Consider the following 22,572-nt stretch of genomic DNA (forward strand, 5'->3'; position numbering starts at 1 on the left):
TATTACTACTTTATCGTTCATGTGCTACAGAACGGGTTTGTTCTCTTACAGTAATACAAATAAATTCAGAATATGTCTACGTCTTACATAATGCTTGGTTTTTTATAATATGTAGCTTGCATGTGTGTGTATTTTATTATTAGATCTATTTGAATGCATTTATATTGCAGCAGTGTTGTATATATATGTTATTCTATTGTCTTGTATTTGTCTTGTATTTGAATGCATGTACTGTATGAAAATGGTCATTCATTCTGTTCTATATGTATGCAAGTGTAGAGTACACTCTTCTCTATTCTTTTCATTTATATATGTATTTTATTCAATTCATATTCTATTTGCAGGCATGCATGTATACGTAAGGGGGCACATGCTCGTGTAGATTTTGTTCTATTGTATCGATATCTGGGTGAATTTTGAAAGCCCTATTCGTTCATAAACTAAAATTATTCCGCTGACAAATCATAGGCAGTGTTCCTAAGAGTTTTTTTAATAATTGTTAGTTCATGAAATTTACAACTTCGGTGCATAGATTTTAATTAAAGCCGAAAGCAAGCTGCCCTTACAGAAACAGCACAAAGTAAAAATTTTTTCCTGTGAAAAATTTGACTGGACACTTTCAGAGCAAAGGCGTATAGCCTAAGCAAGCTCCCCCTTTTAGAAATGGCACCGAGTTGCTACTTTTTTTCTGTGGAAAATGGACTTAGCACTTCCAAAGCAAAGGCGTATAGCCAAAGCAAATGCCCTTACAGAAGAGCATCGAGCACAATTTTTTTTTGTGAAAAATTTACTTAACTTTTTCAGAGCCAAGGCATAAAGCTAAAGCAAGCTGTCCTTACAGAAACAGCAATGAAAAAAAACACTGCAAGGTTATTAGATATCCCAAGATACCTGCTAACACTTCGAACCAATCAGCAAAGTCAAACAGTACAGACGAAAAGTGGCGCCTTTCTTTTCATAAGCACTGATCGACGATGCTAAATGATTGGAAGTCTCACAGAGACCTTAGAAAAATAATAAAATTGCAATGCCACTGCCCATGTTCGTCTCTTGATTTGTTTTTAATTAATGTATGAATAATGTATATATCGCTACGAGATAACATGACAACCCCCATGCACAGCCTTCCCCTATTTCCCAAGTAAATTTAAATTCATTGAGAGCATGTTTTATTTTTCATGTATATACGTTTTTTATGAAGTGTGCGTTAATCATATTGTTATATATAGGTTGATGTATTTATGATTTGTAGTAAGGTAGTGTATGTAAGAAGAGACAAGAGAAATAGAACCTAGAAGCCTATTGGATTATGTTTGCCATTATAAAGGCCGTATGGTTTTCATGATTTAATTTGTATTAGTGTTTTGCTCATGTGTTTCAAATTATTATGTAATCAGCTATATATACATTAGTATTAAATTATTCCATTATTACAAAATATAGTAAACCATGCAAGATAATAGTATATTTACAATTCATAATTTTATACAATCTATATATATTTCCGAAAGCCGCATGTGGCCTGGTAAAGACTATTTCAACAGGACAAGACAAGAGAGAGGGAGAAATGGGAACAAGAAAGAACCTACGGGATTATGTTTGCCATGTGAGGCTATAGTGTGTGTATATGTACAAAACAGTGTTTGTTTAATATTGATTACAACCTACATTCGGAGCCGCAAATTTCTTAAGAATAACAGTTCCGAGAGATGGAACAGAGTAAGAACCTATGGGATTATGTTTGCCATATGAGGCTATAGTGTGCATGTGTATATGTACAAAACAGTGTTTGTTTTATATTATTACAACCTACATTCGGAGCCGCAAATTTCTTAAGAATAACAGTTCCGAGAGATGGAACAGAGTAAGAACCTATGGGATTATGTTTGCCATTTGAGGCGGTGATTTATGCTCGTGTGCATGGCTTTTTAAACCATTTCGTGTATGAAAATTCATGTTTTCGACATATGTAACCGGCCCTAGTTTGAACATGCAACTTATCAACCTAAACCTTAGCGCGTAGCCCTAAGCGCAGCGAGCAGCCCTTAAGCGCAAAACCGGATCCTATAACCGAATTTTTCAAAAATTTACTCCCATGCAAATTTATTTACACATGCATCATGCATTAGCTATGTTCCTGGTGGCCAGGACCTAGGTAACTGACAAGCGTTATAGTTTAAAGAACATCGCGCCCCTTAAGACGAACAATAAACTTCTGCTTTGCAGAAGGATTGTTCGTAGAACATTTTTCGTGCGAAATAACATTTTAACCCTAGCATGCACATTTTTTGACCACCAGGCTACTCTAACCTTTAACGATGTTGGGGGGGAACATCGCTGATATACGCTGCTGTTCGACGTTGTATCGTTTTGGCGTCGTTTTGGCGTCGTTTTGGCGTCGTTTGGGTCTTTAAAATTTGGCGTCGTTTTGCCGTGTTGGTTATAGTTCAACCCAGCCGTGATTTATTATCAACCTGAAATAAGATTTAGGATAAAAAATAAGCATATAGTAGAAGAGTTTAAGTTTTGTATAATTTTTCCGTTCAATATAACGCATTATGCATGCAGGAAGCTGAATTTTTCTCTAACTTGGGACCGTATAATTTGGGGAGCCCAGCGTGACGATGAGAACAATTAATCGCATTAATACAGTAATTTTGTTAACTTTTGGAATACGTTAGAAAACGTTGTATACTTTACTATTACTCGATCATTACTTTCTTTATTCTTAAAGCAGACTTTGTAAATAAAATCATTACATCACTTTGTTGTTGTGTTTGGACTATAAACGACGTCAATAAAATGCCTGTAGGATTTCAATTATTTCTACTCTCGCCTATTATGAATTTTCTAATATTGTATATTCAGCCGTCATGGTTCCTGTCCTAAATCAGCTTAAGCTCCCCATTGTTCGCTCTATCAAAAATATTCAATCGCTTGACACTTACATTTTATTATGAACAGGTTTATCTTCGTTTCATATGGTTTTAACTCGCTAAATCTCCACCTGAAATAAAACAAAGGTAATGCTTGTTATAGACGGCGATTCAAAGAAGTTCGCTTCAATAGAACGAGCTCAAAATATTAGAGAAAAACTTTCGTTTAAGTGCACGATCGAATCAGGTGAAAGAGGACACAAAGCACGAAGCCTGATCAAGCGTTTTAATTTCTCATCCTCTTGTGAATCTACGAGACACAAAATAGATATACACTTATAGTTTACCTGTTCATTTCAGCAGCAAGTTGAGAAAGAGCAGCTTTGGACTTGCTGTCTCCTTAAACGCGAGTAGAATTCAGTTCTTAGGCAATTCAGTCAACCGTAATTTTCTCAGGTGCCGTATTGGTACAGTACATTTCGTCTTTAGTTTAGCTTTAGCTCTAAAACTCTACCTGAAAAGGATGGAAGCGAACGTTAGTTTTTAAGATCTTTAGAACTCGATGCAAAGGGACTTGAAATTGAAGCGCGAGATGGTTAGCTGCTAGAGTGCAGCTGATTGCTTGATCTAAACCCCGCATGATTAATTCGCATACGATTTAACGTTTATACCTTTGTCATTTCACCAAAAAGCTCCGAGAAATAGCTAGTCGTGCTCTCTCTTGAAAGGCGAGTTATCTTGAGCAGTTTCGGCCACAATTTATCCGTCTCTTGTTCACGAGCTTGATCGTCAAACTTGACTTCGAGTCGTCAAAGCTCTGCGAGCTATGAATAAAAAACAACGTTAGTGTTTTAAGCAACGAGTCAAACACGTGTCTTTCAGGGCAATTATATTCAACCAGGATCTCACTCAAGATCCCTCGATTGAGCAAGCAGATAATCGTAAAGGGATATTACCTGTTCTTACACCAACGACAGAGCAGCAAAGATACTAAAATTTTCTTCTGCAAACGAGAACAGGATCTTAGTCAAGGACATTTGTCTCAGTAGAAATGTTAGTCGAAATTTTCAGCCGTAAATATAACTCATCTTTATGCTTCGAAGTTTAGGGCCAAAATAACGCCTCAACTTTTGAAGACTACAAGAAATATTTCATTTTCCCGGCTCCTCGTGTTGGAAAATAAAGCTATGCTATTGGCTAAACACACCCGATTTCGCAGTCCAACAATTCTTCTGATTGGATAATCTTCAGTATTACTTTATTCATGAGCAGTATATATTCTGGTATTGTATTCTGGGCTCGTAGAAGGATAGCAAGGAAAGCAGAGAGAAACAAAGAAATTTTGAAAAGAATGCATATTAAAAATGTTAAAAATCTTAAACACTTAGGTATTTGCGAAGTTTTACAAAAGTTTTAAAAGATCAAAAAACCAAAAGTGCCACAGAGCCTTTTGCAATTTCCTATTACCACTACAAAACTGTAATTTCCTTGTTTGGCTGTTTTTATATTCCGTGCGCTGATGGAATAAAAAAGTACGTCATTCAAATATGTCCAAACCGTATAAAGTCGCACTGGAAATTTAACTTAAAATATAGTATTCATTGTAGAATAGAGATTTATTTGCGAATCCAAATTGTTTACGATACCAATATTTAATATTTCACATCAGCTGAGCAAGGACGACGCACTTCCTTTCGACAATTCCCGCGCAAGATATAAAGTTTTCTGTTAAAAATATACTAAATATGAAATTGTATATGTAGAGCATTTATGGCGATGCTGTCAATGCTTTTCAATAAACGTTACTCAGTTAAACATGTTGTTTGGCAAGTTAAGTTTTCTGCGTATACATCATCAGCCATTTTCATTCTCACTATCACTATCTTGAATGCGTTCATAATAATCAAGCTGGTCCTTTTTGCATTGCAAATATACCAAATAAATTCCTAGAATGACAGCAGAGACGATGGCATAACCCAGTAGAGTGGCTTTTGGACCAACAGCACTGAAAAATATCCCAATACCTCCAGCACCAAATTCGTTTCCAAATGCGAAAACCATGTCTGATAGTCCTAAAGAATATATATCAAGGTTGAACTATTTAAATCGGTGATTAGTGTTATCAAATTATAAGTAAATTAGCTTGTAGGTACACCACGTAAGTATTTAACACTGCAAAGCTTTCGGCCTTCATCACCTCAGGAAAATTCTCCTTTGGATCGGACAGGACAGGAAAGTTTCCTTTGTATAAACGCCGCCTGAGAACTCACCGACAAAGGAAATTTTCCTGTCTGTTCCGATCCAAAGGAGATTTTTCCCGAGTGGAAACTAGTCTTAACGGGTTTTGATTAATCTGGTGTACCTACAAGCATAGACAATCCAGAACACATTCCTAGTTTTGGATTGTCTATGCTACAAGCTAATTTACTTGAACACATGCAAGATTATTTCATTTCACTATGGTTCAATGTGGATATGAACTGCAGTTTCCTTCCTTACCTTGTATCACCCCAGCTGAACTCTTAGATGCAGCTTTGGAAAAGTGGACGGTTAGCGCTGAGTACGAAAAGGCGAATCCAGCCGACTGAAAAACGTCGACAACTAAAACAAGCCATGGTATCGTAATCAACGATAAAGATAACATGGCTGCTCCGTAGATGAACACAGTGAATGCCATTGTCTGAAGCTCACCAACTCTCTTTATCAATTGCCCTGAAAGCATGAACCAAATTGCAACAAAAGGTCGACGTATTATGCCACCAATACCCATGACCGTGGGACCTCCATTAAGTTCTGCAATGTAATAGTACTCCCAGTGATGCTGGTATGCAAAGCAACACCCAAAATAAAAACCAAGCACCAACATGAGCTGATAATGTCCTTGTTTTAAAATATTCTTCACTTCATCCCAATCAATTACTCTCTTTTCCAAGTATTCAAACTTAATCCAAGGCATAGCGAAAAAGCTTAAAGTCGTGGCAAGGGCTGTCAGATAAAATACGACGAAATAGCCATCTTCAACATGTTGACATACAACGTACTTAAGCTTAGAAGCTAAAAGTCCAGCCACTAGCAGAGATATACCGGCTCCTATTTGGGCCCAGAAGTAAAACGAGCCGTAGTTTGCACGTTCCTTTTTTAAATACGTTACAGTTGCAACGTTCAAAAGCGACCCAAGAACTCTTTCTACAACAACAAAGCACGTTTTCACAATAGCGACGTAAACAAAGAGAACACTGAAGGTAGCCGAGTAAGCCTTCTCCGATGCTGAATGTACGCCAGGATTCTTGTCTTTGCGTTTGCTCTGTCGACGGGATTTTATACCTACTACGGGGGATAAGGATTTATTAGAAGCGAATGCGAATCGTTTTTGAAATTGGTTAGAATCATTTTCAGAATAAAAGCTTTGCTCTGGTGCGCTGGTTTGATTTAAACTCAAAGTACGACTTTGTTTACCAACGCATAAATTAAAATTAACAAACAGCGGGAGAAGAGGGGCGAGAGTGAGAATGATAAAAACCACAATCGATATTATGAAAATTAGTTTTCTTGCCCGATATTTATCACCCAATAGGCCAAGGACAGGAACTAGAGGCAGAAATGGAATCGCAAACAGCAACGCTAATCCTACTGCTGATGTGCTGAGACCAAGTTGGTTGAAATACAATGTAGTGTATTCTTCATAAACGATCGCACTTGACATCATAAAGAAGAAAGTCCATCGGATAGCTAAACCTTGATACGAGAAGGAAACCATCGCTTATTTACTAACTTTGTGTTGTCTTTCTCTAGACCATACCAGCGGTTATATTTTCATGTTACGAGGGTTCGAATATACATTACATATATTAGCATAAATTATATAATACACACTACAGGGTGTATCAAAAAAAATGTCCCAAATGTAAAATTTCCGTTTTTCAGGATATTTTGCAGAATTTGGTAAATTTTTGTGTTCCTAGAGATAGATAAGACTTATCTGGTATACCTAGGCCAAGTTTGGTTTCTCATTAACAAAATTATGTTACCGGGGGGCTGGTTCCTTTCCACTGATATTGAGAGGGCTTGCGCGCGAAAATATGAAGCTGAAATTGAGATATTATTTAGCTGTCTAAAAGTAGGAAAGCTTTTTAATTAACTGTCAAAGTTTCAGGAAAAATAATGCATACTGGGAGCAACGCGCGACCCGTAAAGGTGACAAATATTTCATTGCGCGCAGTGGATTAAATGCATGGTTGATTTTAGCGTGACCGACCTCATGTAAGGCTGGGCAAATGAATAAATTAAAGCGAGAAACTGAACACAAAAATAAAGCGATTTATTCGTGATGTTAATCCTCAGCATGTCCACCATTTCATTCTAAGCAAACTGCTGCTTGTCTGAGCATACTAAACACTGAACAGTGAACCATTTGTCTGTCCATTCGCCTACTCGGATTTGCCGGTGGTAGCGTAGAGCGTAGGCGATTTGCAAGAAAGAATTTCGAACGAAATGGATAATTTGAGGCAGGACAGACAAATGTGTTTCGCCGTTCAGTGTTTACCATGCTCAGACGAGCCGCAGTTTGCTTAGAAAGAAATGGTGGAAATGTTGAGGATTAACATCAAGAATAAGAATCTATTAAATTGCTTCGTCTTCTTGTTCAGTTTCTCGCTATAATTTATTCATTTGCCCAGCCGTGCATGAGATCGGCCACGCTAAAATCAACCATGCATTTAATCCACTGCGCGCAATGAAATATTTGTCACTTTTAGGGGTCGCGCGTTGCTCCCAGTTTGCATTATTTTTCCTGAAACTTTGACAGTATATTAAAAAGCTTTTCTACTTTTAGACAGCTAAATAATATCTCAATTTCAGCTTCACATTTTCGCGCGCAAGCCCTCTCAACATCAGTGGAAAGGAACCACCCCCCCCCCGGTAACATAATTTTGTTAATGAAAAACCAAACTTGGCCTAGGTATACCAGATAAGTCTTAACTATCTCTAGGAACACAAAAATTTGCCAAATTCTGCAAAATATCCTGCAAAACTGAAATTTTACATTTGGGACATTTTTTTTGATACACCCTGTATAATATATATACATACTGTATACATAGACACTATATATACATACACACTATATATACATACACACTATATACCAGCATAGCTGTAACATGATCAGCAAGGCCATGCAAGAGCAAGGCGGTAATTAATTGCCACAGATATTAACTATTCCAAGCAAGTCGAAATTTCTGCTATACAGGGTGTATAAAAAAAGGTGAAAATATGCGATTGGGACTAACATTTTTTATCAGCCTCGTATGTGCTCATTTTTTCACCATTTGGTATAAAAAGCATGTCATCCGATAGTTAAAAGCCTGATCTTTCCGAATGTGAAAAAAATTCGTTCATAGACAGAGTAGTTCACGTACAATAGCGCGTGTTGAAGTTGGATTACCTTTTTTTTTTAATACACCCTGTATAAGTTACCATCGCGTTTTTCCGTATACCACAGTTACCTATTTTAAATCGTCTGGTGAGTAATTCAATCGTTCACTCGAAATACACGATTCTGATTCAATTCCCTCACTATTCAACTTTCCATAAGAAAAAGGGTCGACATCCCCATCTACACTGCTCAGAATTTTCAGGGGCCAGTTGTATAAAAGGCTATTTAACTTTTAACCGTAGTTAAGGACAGAATTGGCCAATTCGAGGCGTGTACGTATTTCTGAGTTAACTAGGGTTTAACAGAACCCCAGATTTCTGACTACTGTTTCAAGAGACGTTGTTTGTGGCGAGGATATCGAATTTAGATCCAGGAATGGCAAATTAAAAGCGAATTAACACCAAACAATGATCATTGAAAAACAATTGAGTAAAAAGGAAACAATTTATTCTCTTAATCTTTTTACGATATACAATAACAATACGGATATAAATACGGTCATACAAATAAAATTATAAAAAATAAATAAATACATATAGGTTTATAGTATACTCTCCTGTTCAATAGAACAGTCTTTGGTAAGATAAGCTAGTGTTAGTATTACGTCATCCAGTCGACCATCTCGCATAGCTTCATATATAGTCTCCAAGCTTGTGTCCAAAGTTTCTTCCCCATCATCGAAACGTATATCAAGTGTTTCTCGCACAAATACATACAGGAGCCGGGTACCTACAAAAAAATTGAATCAGAAAGCAATTAATAGAAGCATAGCGAGTGAAATGACCAAAGAGCTTAAATGAAAACTTAGCGTGTACGTTATAGCACGTACAGCAAGTTTATTTTAACATATTTTATATTTTATGATGGGGATGCGATTTTACTTTTTTCAGTGCAAATAAATCGAAGCCAGTACTAATGAAAGCTATTTATTGTACAAAAAATATTATTTTTGCTTGTATCCATGTCTATTCTTTACCTTGTCCCATATTCTGGGAAATCTGCTGTACCAGTACTCCCGACTTCAAACCGTCCCTCAAGGTATCCATTTCTCTCTCTATTCTCTGAAGAAAACCATTCTTTAACTGAGCAACATTAATACCAGGAACGCTGTTGGTAACTTGATTGATGGCATCTTGCGGGCAGCTGAAAAACTGATACCATGGAACTAACTTGAACAACACAGCTTGATTCACGCATGTGCTATCAGCTGGTAGTAAGTCGGAGATGATTGATTCCACTTCAGCCTTGAGCCAACGTAGTTCCACAGCTTGCACCAGAGATCGCAAGATATTGGTCAGTTGCATTTGAAAGATTTCAAGAGCATCCTCAGACATGCGGGCTGAAATCAAAGCAAGTGAATTGACAGTCTGGTTTCTGATCTCTGCATTTAAAACGTGGTTAGAAACTGGACTGTTTAGAAAGTCTAACTCTGATGTATAGGCTGCCATAGCAATTTCAGTTCCCTTGAAACCCATATCAACATTTGGATTACCACCACACAAGTTAGGAGTCAGTCCATTGTTCATATTGCAGTCCATTATTTCCGACATCAAACCAAAAAGAAGTTTACCACAAAGTTGCAAGCTTTGTCGAAATTGATCCATTGCGACAGCAGAAGAAGAACCTTGGAAATTACCACAATGCAAAATTTGGTCATCTTCACAATCAATAATAGGATTGTCATTAGAACTATTTAGTTCAATGATAACTCTTCTCATAGACTCCATTGCTGTTTCCAAAACAGGTCCTAACCATTGCGGGGATGTCCGCAGTCCATAACGATCTTGACGCAGTTCACCTTCAAGCGAGCCTCTTTCAATTTCAGGCTGGGAGATTGCCATTTTCGTACCATTCAGAAACTTCAAGATATTACTAGCAACCTCCTGTTGTCCAACATGAGGAAGACATTTCTGATGTATCAAAGGATGAAATGATTCCAGACGACCTTGTAGTGCTTCCACGCACATAGCCACAACTGCTTGAGTTAACAAAATAGCTACATTGCCTTTGAATAAAATTTCAGCAGCAAGCACAGCTGAAAATGAGGAAGCATTGACAACACCTAAAGCATCCTTGCCTGTAAGTACAACAGGTGAAAGTCCTGCTTCTTTAAGAGCCACAGGCGCAATAGTGTCAACACCTTTGGCATTCACCTTACAATTAGGTCTACCTTCCAGACAAGCAGCAATATAAGATGTAGGCATAAGATCACCACTGGCACTTATTGATCCTCTTTTTGGAACATACGGTATGATGTCATTATTGAGAAGTTCAAGAAGCAATTCAACAACATTACTGTGGACACCAGAATAACCAAGCGCAATACTGTTAGCTCGGGTTATCATTGTAGCTTTAACTAAAGGTAAAGGTAACTCTTGCCCAAAGCCAGCATTCAAATGAGTGATTAAGGTGGCATTTACAGCAGCATCTTTTTCATATCTTACATTAGCACTTCCACCAAAACCTGTGTTTATACCGTAGACACATACGCCCTTGGATAGTTTATAATCAAGGTATTCATAACTGTTCTTGATTGCTTTCCATGCTTTATTGGTCAGGCTAACTGAACGAAACTTGTGAGTAAAGAAGCTATGAATATCACTGATAGTTAAGTCATTCCCATTAAGGCATATGTGGCTTGACCCATACTTGTAGTCCTCAAGTAACTTCACAACTTGATTTGCATGTGGAGATATGCTGTCATTTCTAACCATGGATTGTACATGTGTGTATCTTAAGACATTCCTAAAAGGTAAGATAAAAGTGGCAATTATTTACCTGCAATTTCTATACTTTAAACTTTAAATTATTGCTATGGGTGCAAATTGTTTGCTTTCAAAGGACAGACTATATTTATGACTATTTATGAGACTGACCACCTTAATTTGGGGTAAATTAACAAATGTTGGTTAAATATAATAACCTTTAAAAATCTATGATTTGTCAGGACATATATTCATGTGGCGAATGTTACTATGATAATGCTCACTGCACCAAGTGCTTTACCACGTAACAAAGAAACCATTACAAAAAGTCATTCTTGTCTATTAGCCTAGTGGGAAGTATTTGTCAGCTTCCAGTCCCCCCTAGCAAACTTCTCCCAAATTTGCACACCCTATCCCAACTCGAAGTAAAAGGCCTTGGAGTGGTAATAATTTCATATCCACTGTCTAAAATCCACAAATATTATCCTTGATTGGGTAAGAGTTGGGTTGATTCTGGACAAGAAATTATTACCTAAATATTAGCAATTTAAGTATTATCTTGTTTAAATTAAACTAATTTAATGGTAATAATTTTCTTGTATGATTGCATGGCGACTTTAGTAATTATAATAACTTGTAGGTACACCACGTAAGTATTAAATACTGCAAAGCTTTCGGTCCGTTAACCCGGACCTTCATCAGTGCAATTACTTGAATACACGTTTGCGCGTCACTTAAATATCATGTTAGTCGTGATTAGTTTGCTCGCGCTATTAATTAAACGGTTTCATTAGAACTTAATTAAATGAAACCGTTTAATTAATAGCGCGAGCAAACTAATCACGACTAACATGATATTTAAGTGACGCGCAAACGTGTATTCAAGTAATTGCACTGATGAAGGTCCGGGTTAACGGACCGAAAGCTTTGCAGTATTTAATACTTACGTGGTGTACCTACAAGTTATTATAATTAATTTAATGGTATTTCCAAAAACTGTCTGTTTAGATGGGAGGATACATCAATAGTCCCCAAAATGAAGGAAATCAAGTCAAAAATACCAAAAAAATTCCAGACCCAAAATCCCATGTCTTAAAAAATGCAACTTTCAAACTAAAGTATCAGGTATATATCTGTCTATCTGACGAAACCTCACTCAATTCATGAACATGGCATACAGCTAACAGCTCTACCGTTATTAAACATACAGGGATGATTATATACAATTACACTGTCTGGCTGTATTCTCCCCTAAAAACTCGCCTTTCGGTTCAGAGGAAAGAATTTTATTTATTTCATTGAACATCATTCAGACATTCACAACAGCAGTGTAATATTGCACCCATTTTACACAATCATATAAAAACATGACAAAATAATTAACTGTCTTATAATATTAAATAATATTAATTAGTGTTCTTTACTACCTGACACAATGCCATACTCTGTAGCTTTTGAGAAACATATTCAATTCTAACTTTCACAATCACACGATCCAGTGGCACGAGAAAGGTACAACGTACAAGCTGGGATATTAAAAAGCATAGATTTATGATAAAAGCACAGATTAGCTATATACAGATATGAAACTTCTGTGTTTTTGCTGATTGTTTTGTGTCCCACGCGCAGCCAGTGCGTGATGACTTCCGGCGGCGAGCTTGGCAAGTGTCATGAGGGAATTTAATGAGTAAAACGCCGATTTTAAGACGAAAAATTGCTTTTTTAAAAAACCCTCGCTACCTATGGCTAATTCTGGAATAAATTCTTAAAGAGAATCGGTATATGTATCCTTCATTAATTGTGGAAAGGCAATTGAGCATATCTATAGCTCAAAATTGACTTTTGAAAATCAAAAAAGCTGGTCCAATTGATGCCGAATTATATTTGCATTGGCACTATGGAATCAATGTACTCTGGCTGAATTCTTTGCAATGAAGTCCCATATCTACACGTAAATATTATTTATCTGAATTTTTCAAGTTGCTAACCGTCTTTTAAATCTGTTTTTTTAAAATAATATCAAAGCATAGAGTGTTTGATTGCTAATTTTAAACCCCGAAACTCAAAACATAATATGGCCATGTCTTTATTTTTTGTTTTCAGAATTCCGCTAAAAAGACCCGTCTATGGTCATAATAATCGCGCATAAGCAGCAATTTGTAAACTTTGTGTCAAAAATAGTCCAAGACAAGGGTGATGAAGTTGTTTTTTTATAGCCAAACGCCTAAAATCGCTAAATACGCTGAATTGCTCGTCAAATTTACATGCCATGTTCGGCATGTTGTTGTTGTTCATTTCAAGTACACAAAATCCTTTTTAAGCTCCCATCATTTCGTTTTCACATTTCTATTATTCCTATAGATATTTGTTAATTCATTTCATCTTACCTCCTGGAGATATATTGTATCTAAAGCATGTATTACATGTTTTCTAAACTCAAAAATAGCTCAGCCAGTGCTAAACTATTGCACGGCTTTCCATACGGCAAGCCCTGCACTCCTCAGCTATATTTTTTACTGTTTTTGCCAGCATCAAATAATTTCAGAAACCAGTTCTTAGCTCAGAAGAGCCACTTTATCCATCTTTTTGAAAATTTTAAGTCAAATGGGACATGGCCCTAAAGGTTTTGTTTAAATCATGATTTTTTTGTCAAAAATTCGATTTTTACTCATTAAATTTCGACATGACACTTGCCAAGCAAGTAAAGCATGCGCACATTGGGCAGAAAACCGTGTGACTCGATTTGGCTTCAGTTTCATATCTGTATATAGCTAATCTGTGATAAAAGGGATGTGAAGATTACGTAATCTCTTTTACGTAATCTTGGACTCGTGGAGCGGAAATCGAGGCTAAATATCGAGGGATATCGAGGCCTTGCAACCAAGATCTTCCCTGATTGGTTGATTCATTCCTTCCTGGCAACAGGTAACAGCAAGAAGGTTAGAAGGGCATTTTAGTATATCGATTTCTTGAATTTTTTTAAATGCTGTTGCATACACTCCAGTTTTAACAAAAACCCAAGGAGTCAAACGCAACTTACGCAGGCAATTTTTGCTTTTGCTCAACGGATTTTTCCTGTAATACGTCACAAATAATTACGACCGATCAATAAATATTAGAACCAATGTATTTCAAGTTTTCACGAGCCATGCAAAACTTGTGAGGAAGAGGCTAACACAAAAAGTTTGTGTAATACCACAAGAAACCGGTTTTACAAAATTGTTTCAACACGCCGTCCTAATTATTCCTGTGGTCGTATTTCACTAGTGTCGTACAAAGGTTACATAAAAGTTGAACTGAAGAGCGAACGCTCCTCAGTCCTCACATCCATCCCTGAATATATTCATGCATCAATATTTTCTCATTCACCAAGCTATGCCTTTAATTAAAAAGAATTTCACACACTTTCCTACCAAGAATTGGATACCTTTAGCACGATGTTTATTACTTAGAAAATCAGCTGTAGTCTTGTGACTTCCGATTAATACGTCACCATTAAAACTCTGGGATTTCCCACAAAATCGAAAATAAATATCTCAGATCAAAACGAAAACAAAGCAGTTGGATCGATACATTTGAAGCTGCAATTCAATATGGTTTCTAATAAGCAAGAAGATGAATTTGTACTGCTAGAGCAGTACGGCAGACCGCAAATACACCAAGCAGGTTTTGATGGCGAGCGAAATCTCTCTATCAATTGTTATGAACTTCGCTACTTGAGGAGATACTTGCTGCTGGTGGGGCAATGGTATCCTAAGGAATGGAATTCCACAAAAAGAGCTTTTTATCACGTCTGGCAGGTAAAACATTTTTTTTCTCGGGCTACATATACAAGAAACCTTTTCGGCCACGATACAATATTTCAATTATGTTACGCCAGCAGTTTTAGACCTGACGCGCGAGGGCGGATATCAATTCCTTTTAGCTCCAATCCATCACAGTGAGAATGTGAGATCCGAAAGAAACGCTCTTACCTTTCCGGCTTCATATAAATAAATAACATAGCAATATAATAGGGATGTATCAGTCCTTGGTATAAGGTAAATAATGATCATGTCATTCATATGTGAACTCGCTGGGGAGGGTGTATCAAATTTCTGCGACAGAATGTGGTTGCAGACGTGGACGTTTCCCAAGCACCCCTGCGCGCTTAGTGCTTTCTCCACGAAGTACTTCACTAGGAAACATTTTTAAAACAAGGAAGTAATTCTTGGAAGCGTAGCAATGTTTTCCGTTGTTTGTCCAAGGCTCGTTTTGCTCAAGAGACGCTCTTGGAATGCAATCGTTTCGACCGTAGAACGCTGATAATGCTAACATAGACTAACGTAACAATTGACGAAATAACAGAAGCCGTAGATTTACTAGATTACTCAGTCACGAGATAGTACTCGCCTTTCATAAGTCAAAATGAAACAATGTACTTTGAGAGACATTGGCATTAATAATAGATTGCTATTACTATTACCCCGAGAATGGTTGAGAAAATCAACTGTAGACTGTAGTATATAGTTTGCATGGGAATTCACATAAATTATTAACTTGATAAAATAATAGCACCATACAATTAAGCTGCAAAATTGAAAGCTGCAATTCAATATATAGTCTCTAATGAGCATAAAGAGGGCGGATGTAGATTCTTTTTAGTTTTAGCTCAGTTTTTGAAGTGGGAAATTTTGCATTATCGGCCTTGAACATTTATTTGGTGTTGCGCAATCAAAAGCGAAAGTTTCAATTAATCAAACCTGATCTATTGTAGTTTCACTATCATTAGCTAGCTTAAGTATCGGTTGCACCCTTGTCTCCTATTTAACAAGCTTTTAACCTTTTTACCAGTTTTGTGTGATTTTGGGAGTCTGGGCTCACTTCGCCTATTCTTTGGGCTGTTTTGGCGACTTGACCTTGACCCATCAATACTTCAAATGGTTTCCAGTAAATGCAATCGAAGCGGTGGTATGGGAATCGCGTTGGGTGATATCGCACCATCTGGGTCTCTATTACTTTTGTGTTTCCCGTCATATGGAGAATTTCCTGCAAGACTCCTCCTTAAACCAAGCGTTATGGAAAGAAACATCGCGATACCTAAAACGAATTTGCCTGGCTGTGATCGTATTGATCTTCATCATTCCAGTAATTTTGCGCCCAGTCGAGCTGAGTTACTCACTTGCCTCAGAAGATATATGGATGATAGTTATGGATACAGTTTATCTTGCAGTAGATCGCCTCGTGACAGCTCCAATATTTTTTGTCTTTGTTTTCGAAGCATACGTTCTTGTACGGGTCGTGAAAGGGTATGGAGAACGTATCACAATTTGGCCTAAGGATTACAAGAACACTCCTGGTTCGGGCATGCACGCTGCGAAGCAACATTTCGTCAAAATCAACTCTTTGATTTCTTCAGTTGGGAGTAATTTTCAGACATATTTGGCGCTTCATTTCTTGTTTCTTCTCATCACCGCTTTTCTTGGTGTCTTTGCTTGCGCCGAACAACTTGAAACAAAAGTAACTCAAAATCGCACATATTTCAGAGCTGACACCCCAAGATATTACAAACGGATAAAAATCACACCATCCATAATCAAGCCACTGGTGAAGAAGATCAAATTGGTACCGATAAACTCAAGCGAACCATATTTGCAGAAACTGTTAACCGAAAAAGCAGCAACGAAAAATACAATTTCAAAGGGTATCCTTGTAAATGTGACTCTGAAAGAGGAAATCACGGAGACAGACACGGAAGCAAGTCGGAAACAGATTTTGATTGAAGTCGGTATAGAGGCCATCTTGAAAATCCTGGAGTCTATAGTGATGTACATGATACCGCTAACACTGATGTTACGTTTACAAACAAAGTTAAGCATTGTTCGACAAACGATATTGTACTCGGATTGTTTTGAACAACAAGAAAATGCTTATTTGTTCCAAGATGATGAAGCTATCAGAATAATGGCGGAATTTATTGAAACATGTAAAGGTATTACCATATTTGGTTATAAAATGCCATTGTTTAGAGCATTCTTGCTGTCTGTTTTGGCTCCGTTTTTGACTGCATTGACCACTTTCTTGTTCTCCTACATTCACGTTAAAAGAAGGTAAAAGGTCGCGGCAATTATGCATGAAAGGCACAAAAAAACTCGATTGTTTTATTCAGTCTTTTTGATATTCCATTAAAGACAATTTCGTACCTGAAGAAGTTAGAAGTTAGATGGCTATCATGCATCAATTACGCGAATGTATAAATAAGTAAAATTAAAGTAGCAAATTTTGAAAAATCCTGTTTGCAGTATTTGATAAGTTGCATTTAATGAATATATAATGTTACATATTATTATGTATAACATATCAATTAAATAATACACTAATTATTAAAAGTATGGTCATATATATCGTGCATGCGGCAAGAAAAATATTGCAGGACTACATTTCCTATGGGAAGTGGCTATATAACAAAACACTTAATGTACACTCCCTCGGGAAATAGTGAGTTTTGTTTTCCCAAGAGTCTGAATGTTTCCCGAGACGAAGTTACCATTTTCCTCGGGAGCATACATTAAGTGTGTAATACATTGGAATATAAATAACGCTGTAATGACAAAAGTAATAAATACTAACCTAATGTAGAATAATTTCTTGAATGTATTTAGAAGGCTTAAATACAAGTAAATGTGTAATTACATGTTGACATAATAACTTACATAATAATATAATATTTTTAAATTGATATCAATTAGAACTCTAATTACCGACAATTAACTTCGTTGTGTCCTTTATACGTTCTGATAGGTCTTGCTCTTCAACATTTCCATCTGCAATAGGAACCGTTGACTCAGCTAGGTCAGCTGAATAATCAGGTTGGGCTGTCTCTGCAGGTTGATTAGAATTGAGTTTTTTAGGCTGGCTTTCCGATTTAAGTGAAGATGCATCCTCAGGTGCAGGCTCAGTTGCATGCCCAGGTGCAGGCTCAAATGCAGCCTCAGGTGCAGGCTCAAGTGCAGCCTCAGTTGCAGGTTCGGGTGCAGCCTCAGGCGCAGGCGGGGTTTTCCAATGAACTTCCCAACTTTCTTCAGCAATCGTAGCATCAACGTCCTCAAATGAATTTTCTTCGTTGAATTTCTGAGGACTTAAAAACATTTCATCAGTATCACCATCCTCCATTTCATCATTTCCTGCATCGCGAGGGAGGTCGGAATATTTTGATATAAGTTGCGTTGTAAGGAACACTGTAAGTACAACTCCTGTCACGACGGCAAAGCCTTGAAACGTTGATCTGAAACCAAACACGTGAACAACATAGCCACCAACGATGGTGCCACCACCGGTTCCCAGTCCCCAATACACCCCTTGCAGGATTCCTTTAAAAATTGACGCATATTAGAAATGCTAGAAATTACCTTTGGGTGGGACAAAAAACTAGTAAATACGTTTGATAAAGGAGCATTCCATTAAATCACTGTCAAAATATGATCGTAGTGTTCGTGACACCTCTATGACTATGTCTATTGATTTTTGTCGCACCAGCGAATTTCTATATCAATTTAAATCGGGAACTGCCACTTTTTTGCGGTTTATATTGTGAGTCAATTATCATCGAAAATTTGAAGGGTAATTGAGAAAGTTAAGTTTTACCATTTAGAGACTGTTATACTCAATATTTATTTAATAGACAAACTGAAATTGTTCGCAAGTTTTTCGGTCCATTTCGTCGTAAATTCGTTTCAAGTAGAGCTAATTTGCACCTTACCTTGTACAGTAGCGCTAGATCCAGCTGGTGCAGCCTTATTAAGATACGAAACTGATGCTGACCACACTAGTGCATAAGCACCAGCATGTAGGACTTCTATAAGAACTGCAAACCAGGGTTCTGTAAGATAGGAGTAAGAAACAAAGGCTCCAATGTAAGCGATTAAGCTGATTGTGACTGTATTGAGATGGCCCAAACCATCAATAATCTGTCCTGCCAGGAAGAAACCAAGTACATCCATGACACTTTTACACGCTGTTGCTGTACCCATGATTATAGCTGTCCCGCCGAGACTATCAATAAACCAGTTGACAAAATAAAGCAGGAAACCATAACAGACTCCAGCATAGAATGTTACAAACAAAAATATGCCATAATGGAAATTCAAAAGAGCACTTTTGACTGTTTGGTGTACATGATCATTATGATTATAACTGAACTCAAAATGAGATCCGAATAATAACCCCAGGTACATTAATCCAAGGTAGAAATAAAAAATAATAAAATAGGAGCCTACATTTGTGCCACAATAATCGCGGTTGAGATGGGTGATGATAAATCCTATGATAGGTGTCATGATACCCCAGCCTGCTGAACCCCATAAGCGATAGTAACCGTAGTTTTCACTGCCAAGTGTGTCCAGACAAGATGTATCTGCAAGAGTGAATACTGCAGCATCAAATGCATCACCGCAAATAACTAGTAGCAATATTGAGAAAAATACACGAGTAGTTTCGTCATCGTCGTAGTTTAGTTTGTAGTGTACACTGTGATCATCATAGTTCTTTACAATTGTTCTTTCATCCTCCATGAAAGGCCCGGAGTCTGCCAATATTCTTTCGTTTTGTGGTGTTTTTTGTACCTTGTTTGACATTTCTGTAAAGTGTTTGTTGTTAATATTGAAAGTGTTTGAATTTGTGAACGTGTTTAACCCTTTTTGTTTCCAAATTTCAAGCTTCGCATCGGTAAGCTTAACCTTCGAATTTGTCAGCTCTATGTCCAAGTTTGGATTTATTTCACTTGAGGTCCATCGCTTAATGATATCATGTTTGACAACGTACGTTTCATTTCGGATTATATATTTCGACGAATTGTAGTAAGTTACAACACACATTGTGTCCTCGGGGCGAAATAGGAAGAACATCATTGTTTTTACCGTCATAACAACGAACGCGAAGATAAAAATGATTTTTCTGATTCGAAACCTGTCACCGATAACCCCCCACAACGGTGCCCCGATTGTTTGCATCAGAGGTCGTATGCCGTTCAGAAGACCGACATAAATAGCACTCAAACCAAGATATTTAAAATAGACAGGAACATACAACAAGAACGAGATATAACCAGCATAGAATACAAAGTAAAATGCGCTGTATAATAAAGGAGTTTTAGACGGGAACCAATTTGGTAACTTCATCCTGGCCTTGTTAGTTCACAGCAAAGGTGTTCTGTATTCACACAGCTTCCTTTTCTTTTTAATCCTATTTTGTGTTTCAGCCAAAGCGACAGTCGTTTAATTTATTGCGGCAACGTAGTCATACTATTCGTAAAAACGTAATCTTCCTGTGTGTGAACAAACCCAAATTCTCGTCCTATTCTTCTTCAGGTTAACCACATGTATTGTACTCGGTATAAGAGTGCTGAATATAGCACGAAATTACACGTTATGAATTTTGACAAAAACTAATAACATAAGTACATGTCAGACTCTAGACTACGCATTTGCATTGCAGAATATTCAAACTAATTGTTTGCATGGTAATTTGAACAAGAAAATTGATTTAAATTTGCATATGGAAAATTATGACGAGTTCAAATGACTGAAGCGAGACTGACAAGGGAGCATGACGATGGTTGTTTTCTCACAAGTCTCAAAGCAATTTTAATGCTTTATAAATTAATGATTTTAGTTCGCAAAGTATGCTAAACGGTGCATTAAATATCGAGAGGAACAAAGCCCTTATAAGTCTAGTTTTCATTTTGTCATGATTGTCGTGATCAAGTCCTCCAGGAATTACTATATAGTTCAGTGGACCAAGTCCATTCAGGCCGATGCGAGACAGTATTAAAAATCGGTTATTACTGACACATGACAGACACGTAGCATTATCATTTTATGCATAAACCTGACAACCAGCTTGACATATTAACGACAATAACGGCAAATGTCGTTTGTCGCAATATAGACATAATCCGTGTCACCACGCGTTCACAATTTATTCCTGTTTTTCAGTACTGAATTTTTTTTCCGTGTATCGTTTCTTTTGTAATTTCAAAGGCAAAATAAACAAATTAAATGAAAATAAAAGATGGCATATTTTAACGCCGCCCCTTAGGTCAAAACAGCTGCTAATTCAGTAAACGTTAAACATTAAACGGTTAAACCTTAAACTCTAAGTGCGCGAAGGATGGTGGGTTAAAAATACTAACCGATATTCTGTCAATATGAATAATTAGCACTCGAAAACAATCAAGTTCAACGGTGCAGATAACACTGAAGCAACGGTTCAGATAGACATTACACTGTCTTAGGTGACAGATGGTGCATTGTTTCCCAACACATTTTATTAGACGAGCAATACAGTATTTTCAATCTATCCCACTAATCTACCGTTCCTTATATATATATCGACCTATTCAGGCATTGTCAGGGGGCCAAATACTGAATTAAATATCGCTCTACTAATCTACTTGATTGATTCCTTCCCTCATCGATATATCTGCCATTCAGTTTTATAACTGACCACTTGTTCTCCAGCAACGGCACTTCAAAACCAACGATCTTCAACCGAGCGTCAATTCATAAATTACATGCATGAGGAACAGATGTAGTTCCCCTATGACTGACGAACTGCTGTTTCAAATAAAAATTATTAGCTATATACTTTCTCAATGTTATTGAAGAAATTATTGTTGTTGCAACTATTGTCATGTTAAATTAAAGTTTATGCGAACGTGTACTACTACAGTGAACTACTTGCAAAATCGTTGCTCTGCTTCAGGATTTGTCGTGGTCCGACATGACTTCAGCACTACTTCCTCCACAGGCGCTTCATAATCGCATGGAATTAAGGAGATGACAATTCAGTTTTGTCGAGGATCTGGTTGCTGATTGGCTAATTTTTATACTCAGATTAGCTGGCAGTCCTGGACAAATAACAGTCAAATTAGATTTTTAAATTAACACATCTGACTAATAGAACGTTTATTATGTTAGCTATTTCAACATCTTAAATTTCCAAATTCCACTCATGTTATTTTGTCGACACTTTGTAGAAGTACTACAGTCTATGCTAACTATTAGGAAGTCTCTGCACCCCGAAGTCCACGATCACCGATGCAGCAAATTAAAAGAAATGTTTGTTCTTCAAAAACATTGAACGTTAAATATTGAAGAAGGAAAGGATGGCGGATAACATCCCACTGATGTTGGGGAAACTTTTTATCACCGCAATGCTAAAACTCAATATATAAACACTTGTGCAAGTGTATGCTGATGTGTTCTAGAGTACGAAAACCCTTCCCGTCCAAAAAAATCGGGTACAGTTTCGCGTCCGAAAGTTTCCCATACTCTTTATCTTCAATTGCCATCCGAACAACCTGAAAGTTACAAGATTAACTGTAAGTGTAGCTCTCAGAGTACGGTGAAACTCTAGGATGATGGCAACAAATTGCAGATCATAGTCGACTTGTAAGTGGACGCAAGAACAAAAGGCAGGCTGAAGTTGGCCACTCGAAAATCTATAGGGAACATACTAAGAGGAAGGCCCCCATCAGTGATAAACCTCAATACTGCCTAAAATGGAGCAATGTTGAAAT

General features: G+C 37.2%; 4 protein-coding genes across 4 annotated transcripts; 1 reads left to right on the forward strand and 3 right to left on the reverse strand.

Annotated features, from left to right (window-relative positions):
• Positions 1-4,451: 4,451 nt before the first annotated feature.
• Positions 4,452-6,683, reverse strand: LOC114527183. Its single transcript, XM_028548826.1, has 2 exons — positions 5,376-6,683; positions 4,452-4,948 (listed from the first exon to the last, which is right to left on the reverse strand). Exons 1-2 carry the CDS (start codon positions 6,631-6,633, stop codon positions 4,731-4,733), a joined length of 1,476 nt encoding a protein of 491 aa, XP_028404627.1. The 5' UTR covers positions 6,634-6,683; the 3' UTR covers positions 4,452-4,730.
• A 2,080-nt stretch (positions 6,684-8,763) lies between these two features.
• Positions 8,764-12,570, reverse strand: LOC114527270 (phenylalanine ammonia-lyase 2-like). Its single transcript, XM_028548927.1, has 3 exons — positions 12,443-12,570; positions 9,287-11,055; positions 8,764-9,039 (listed from the first exon to the last, which is right to left on the reverse strand). Exons 1-3 carry the CDS (start codon positions 12,478-12,480, stop codon positions 8,852-8,854), a joined length of 1,995 nt encoding a protein of 664 aa, XP_028404728.1. The 5' UTR covers positions 12,481-12,570; the 3' UTR covers positions 8,764-8,851.
• Positions 12,571-14,513: 1,943 nt separating this feature from the next.
• On the forward strand, positions 14,514-17,322 carry LOC114527162. Its single transcript, XM_028548795.1, has 2 exons — positions 14,514-14,815; positions 15,849-17,322. Exons 1-2 carry the CDS (start codon positions 14,609-14,611, stop codon positions 17,106-17,108), a joined length of 1,467 nt encoding a protein of 488 aa, XP_028404596.1. The 5' UTR covers positions 14,514-14,608; the 3' UTR covers positions 17,109-17,322.
• Positions 17,323-17,729: 407 nt separating this feature from the next.
• On the reverse strand, positions 17,730-20,410 carry LOC114527161 (major facilitator superfamily domain-containing protein 6-like). The gene is made up of 2 exons (XM_028548794.1): positions 18,754-20,410; positions 17,730-18,364 (listed from the first exon to the last, which is right to left on the reverse strand). The coding sequence occupies exons 1-2, from the start codon at positions 20,168-20,170 to the stop codon at positions 17,748-17,750; spliced, it is 2,034 nt and encodes a 677-aa protein (XP_028404595.1). The 5' UTR covers positions 20,171-20,410; the 3' UTR covers positions 17,730-17,747.
• Positions 20,411-22,572: the final 2,162 nt, after the last annotated feature.

Source organism: Dendronephthya gigantea, unplaced genomic scaffold (genome assembly GCF_004324835.1).
Source record: "Dendronephthya gigantea isolate DGI-Jeju-01 unplaced genomic scaffold, DenGig_1.0 000043F, whole genome shotgun sequence".
In the NCBI taxonomy this organism is placed as follows: Eukaryota; Metazoa; Cnidaria; class Anthozoa; order Malacalcyonacea; family Nephtheidae; genus Dendronephthya; species Dendronephthya gigantea.

Bases quoted from the DNA above. Each gene is read 5' to 3' on its own strand.
- LOC114527183 (XM_028548826.1), bottom strand. From the start codon at position 6,633: ATGGTTTCCTTCTCGTATCAAGGTTTAGCTATCCGATGGACTTTCTTC. The intron at 4,949-5,375 runs GTAAGGAAGGAA...TATATTCTTTAG, and splicing joins TTCAGCTGGGGTGATACAAG to GACTATCAGACATGGTTTTC.
- LOC114527162 (XM_028548795.1), top strand. From the start codon at position 14,609: ATGGTTTCTAATAAGCAAGAAGATGAATTTGTACTGCTAGAGCAGTAC. The intron at 14,816-15,848 runs GTAAAACATTTT...CCTTTTTACCAG, and splicing joins CTTTTTATCACGTCTGGCAG to TTTTGTGTGATTTTGGGAGT.
- LOC114527270 (XM_028548927.1), bottom strand. From the start codon at position 12,480: ATGTTTCTCAAAAGCTACAGAGTATGGCATTGTGTCAG. The intron at 11,056-12,442 runs GTAGTAAAGAAC...CTTACCTTTTAG, and splicing joins AGAGTATGGCATTGTGTCAG to GAATGTCTTAAGATACACAC. The intron at 9,040-9,286 runs GTAAAGAATAGA...ATTTTTTTGTAG, and splicing joins TTCCCAGAATATGGGACAAG to GTACCCGGCTCCTGTATGTA.
- LOC114527161 (XM_028548794.1), bottom strand. From the start codon at position 20,170: ATGAAGTTACCAAATTGGTTCCCGTCTAAAACTCCTTTATTATACAGC. The intron at 18,365-18,753 runs GTAAGGTGCAAA...CAATTTTTAAAG, and splicing joins ATCTAGCGCTACTGTACAAG to GAATCCTGCAAGGGGTGTAT.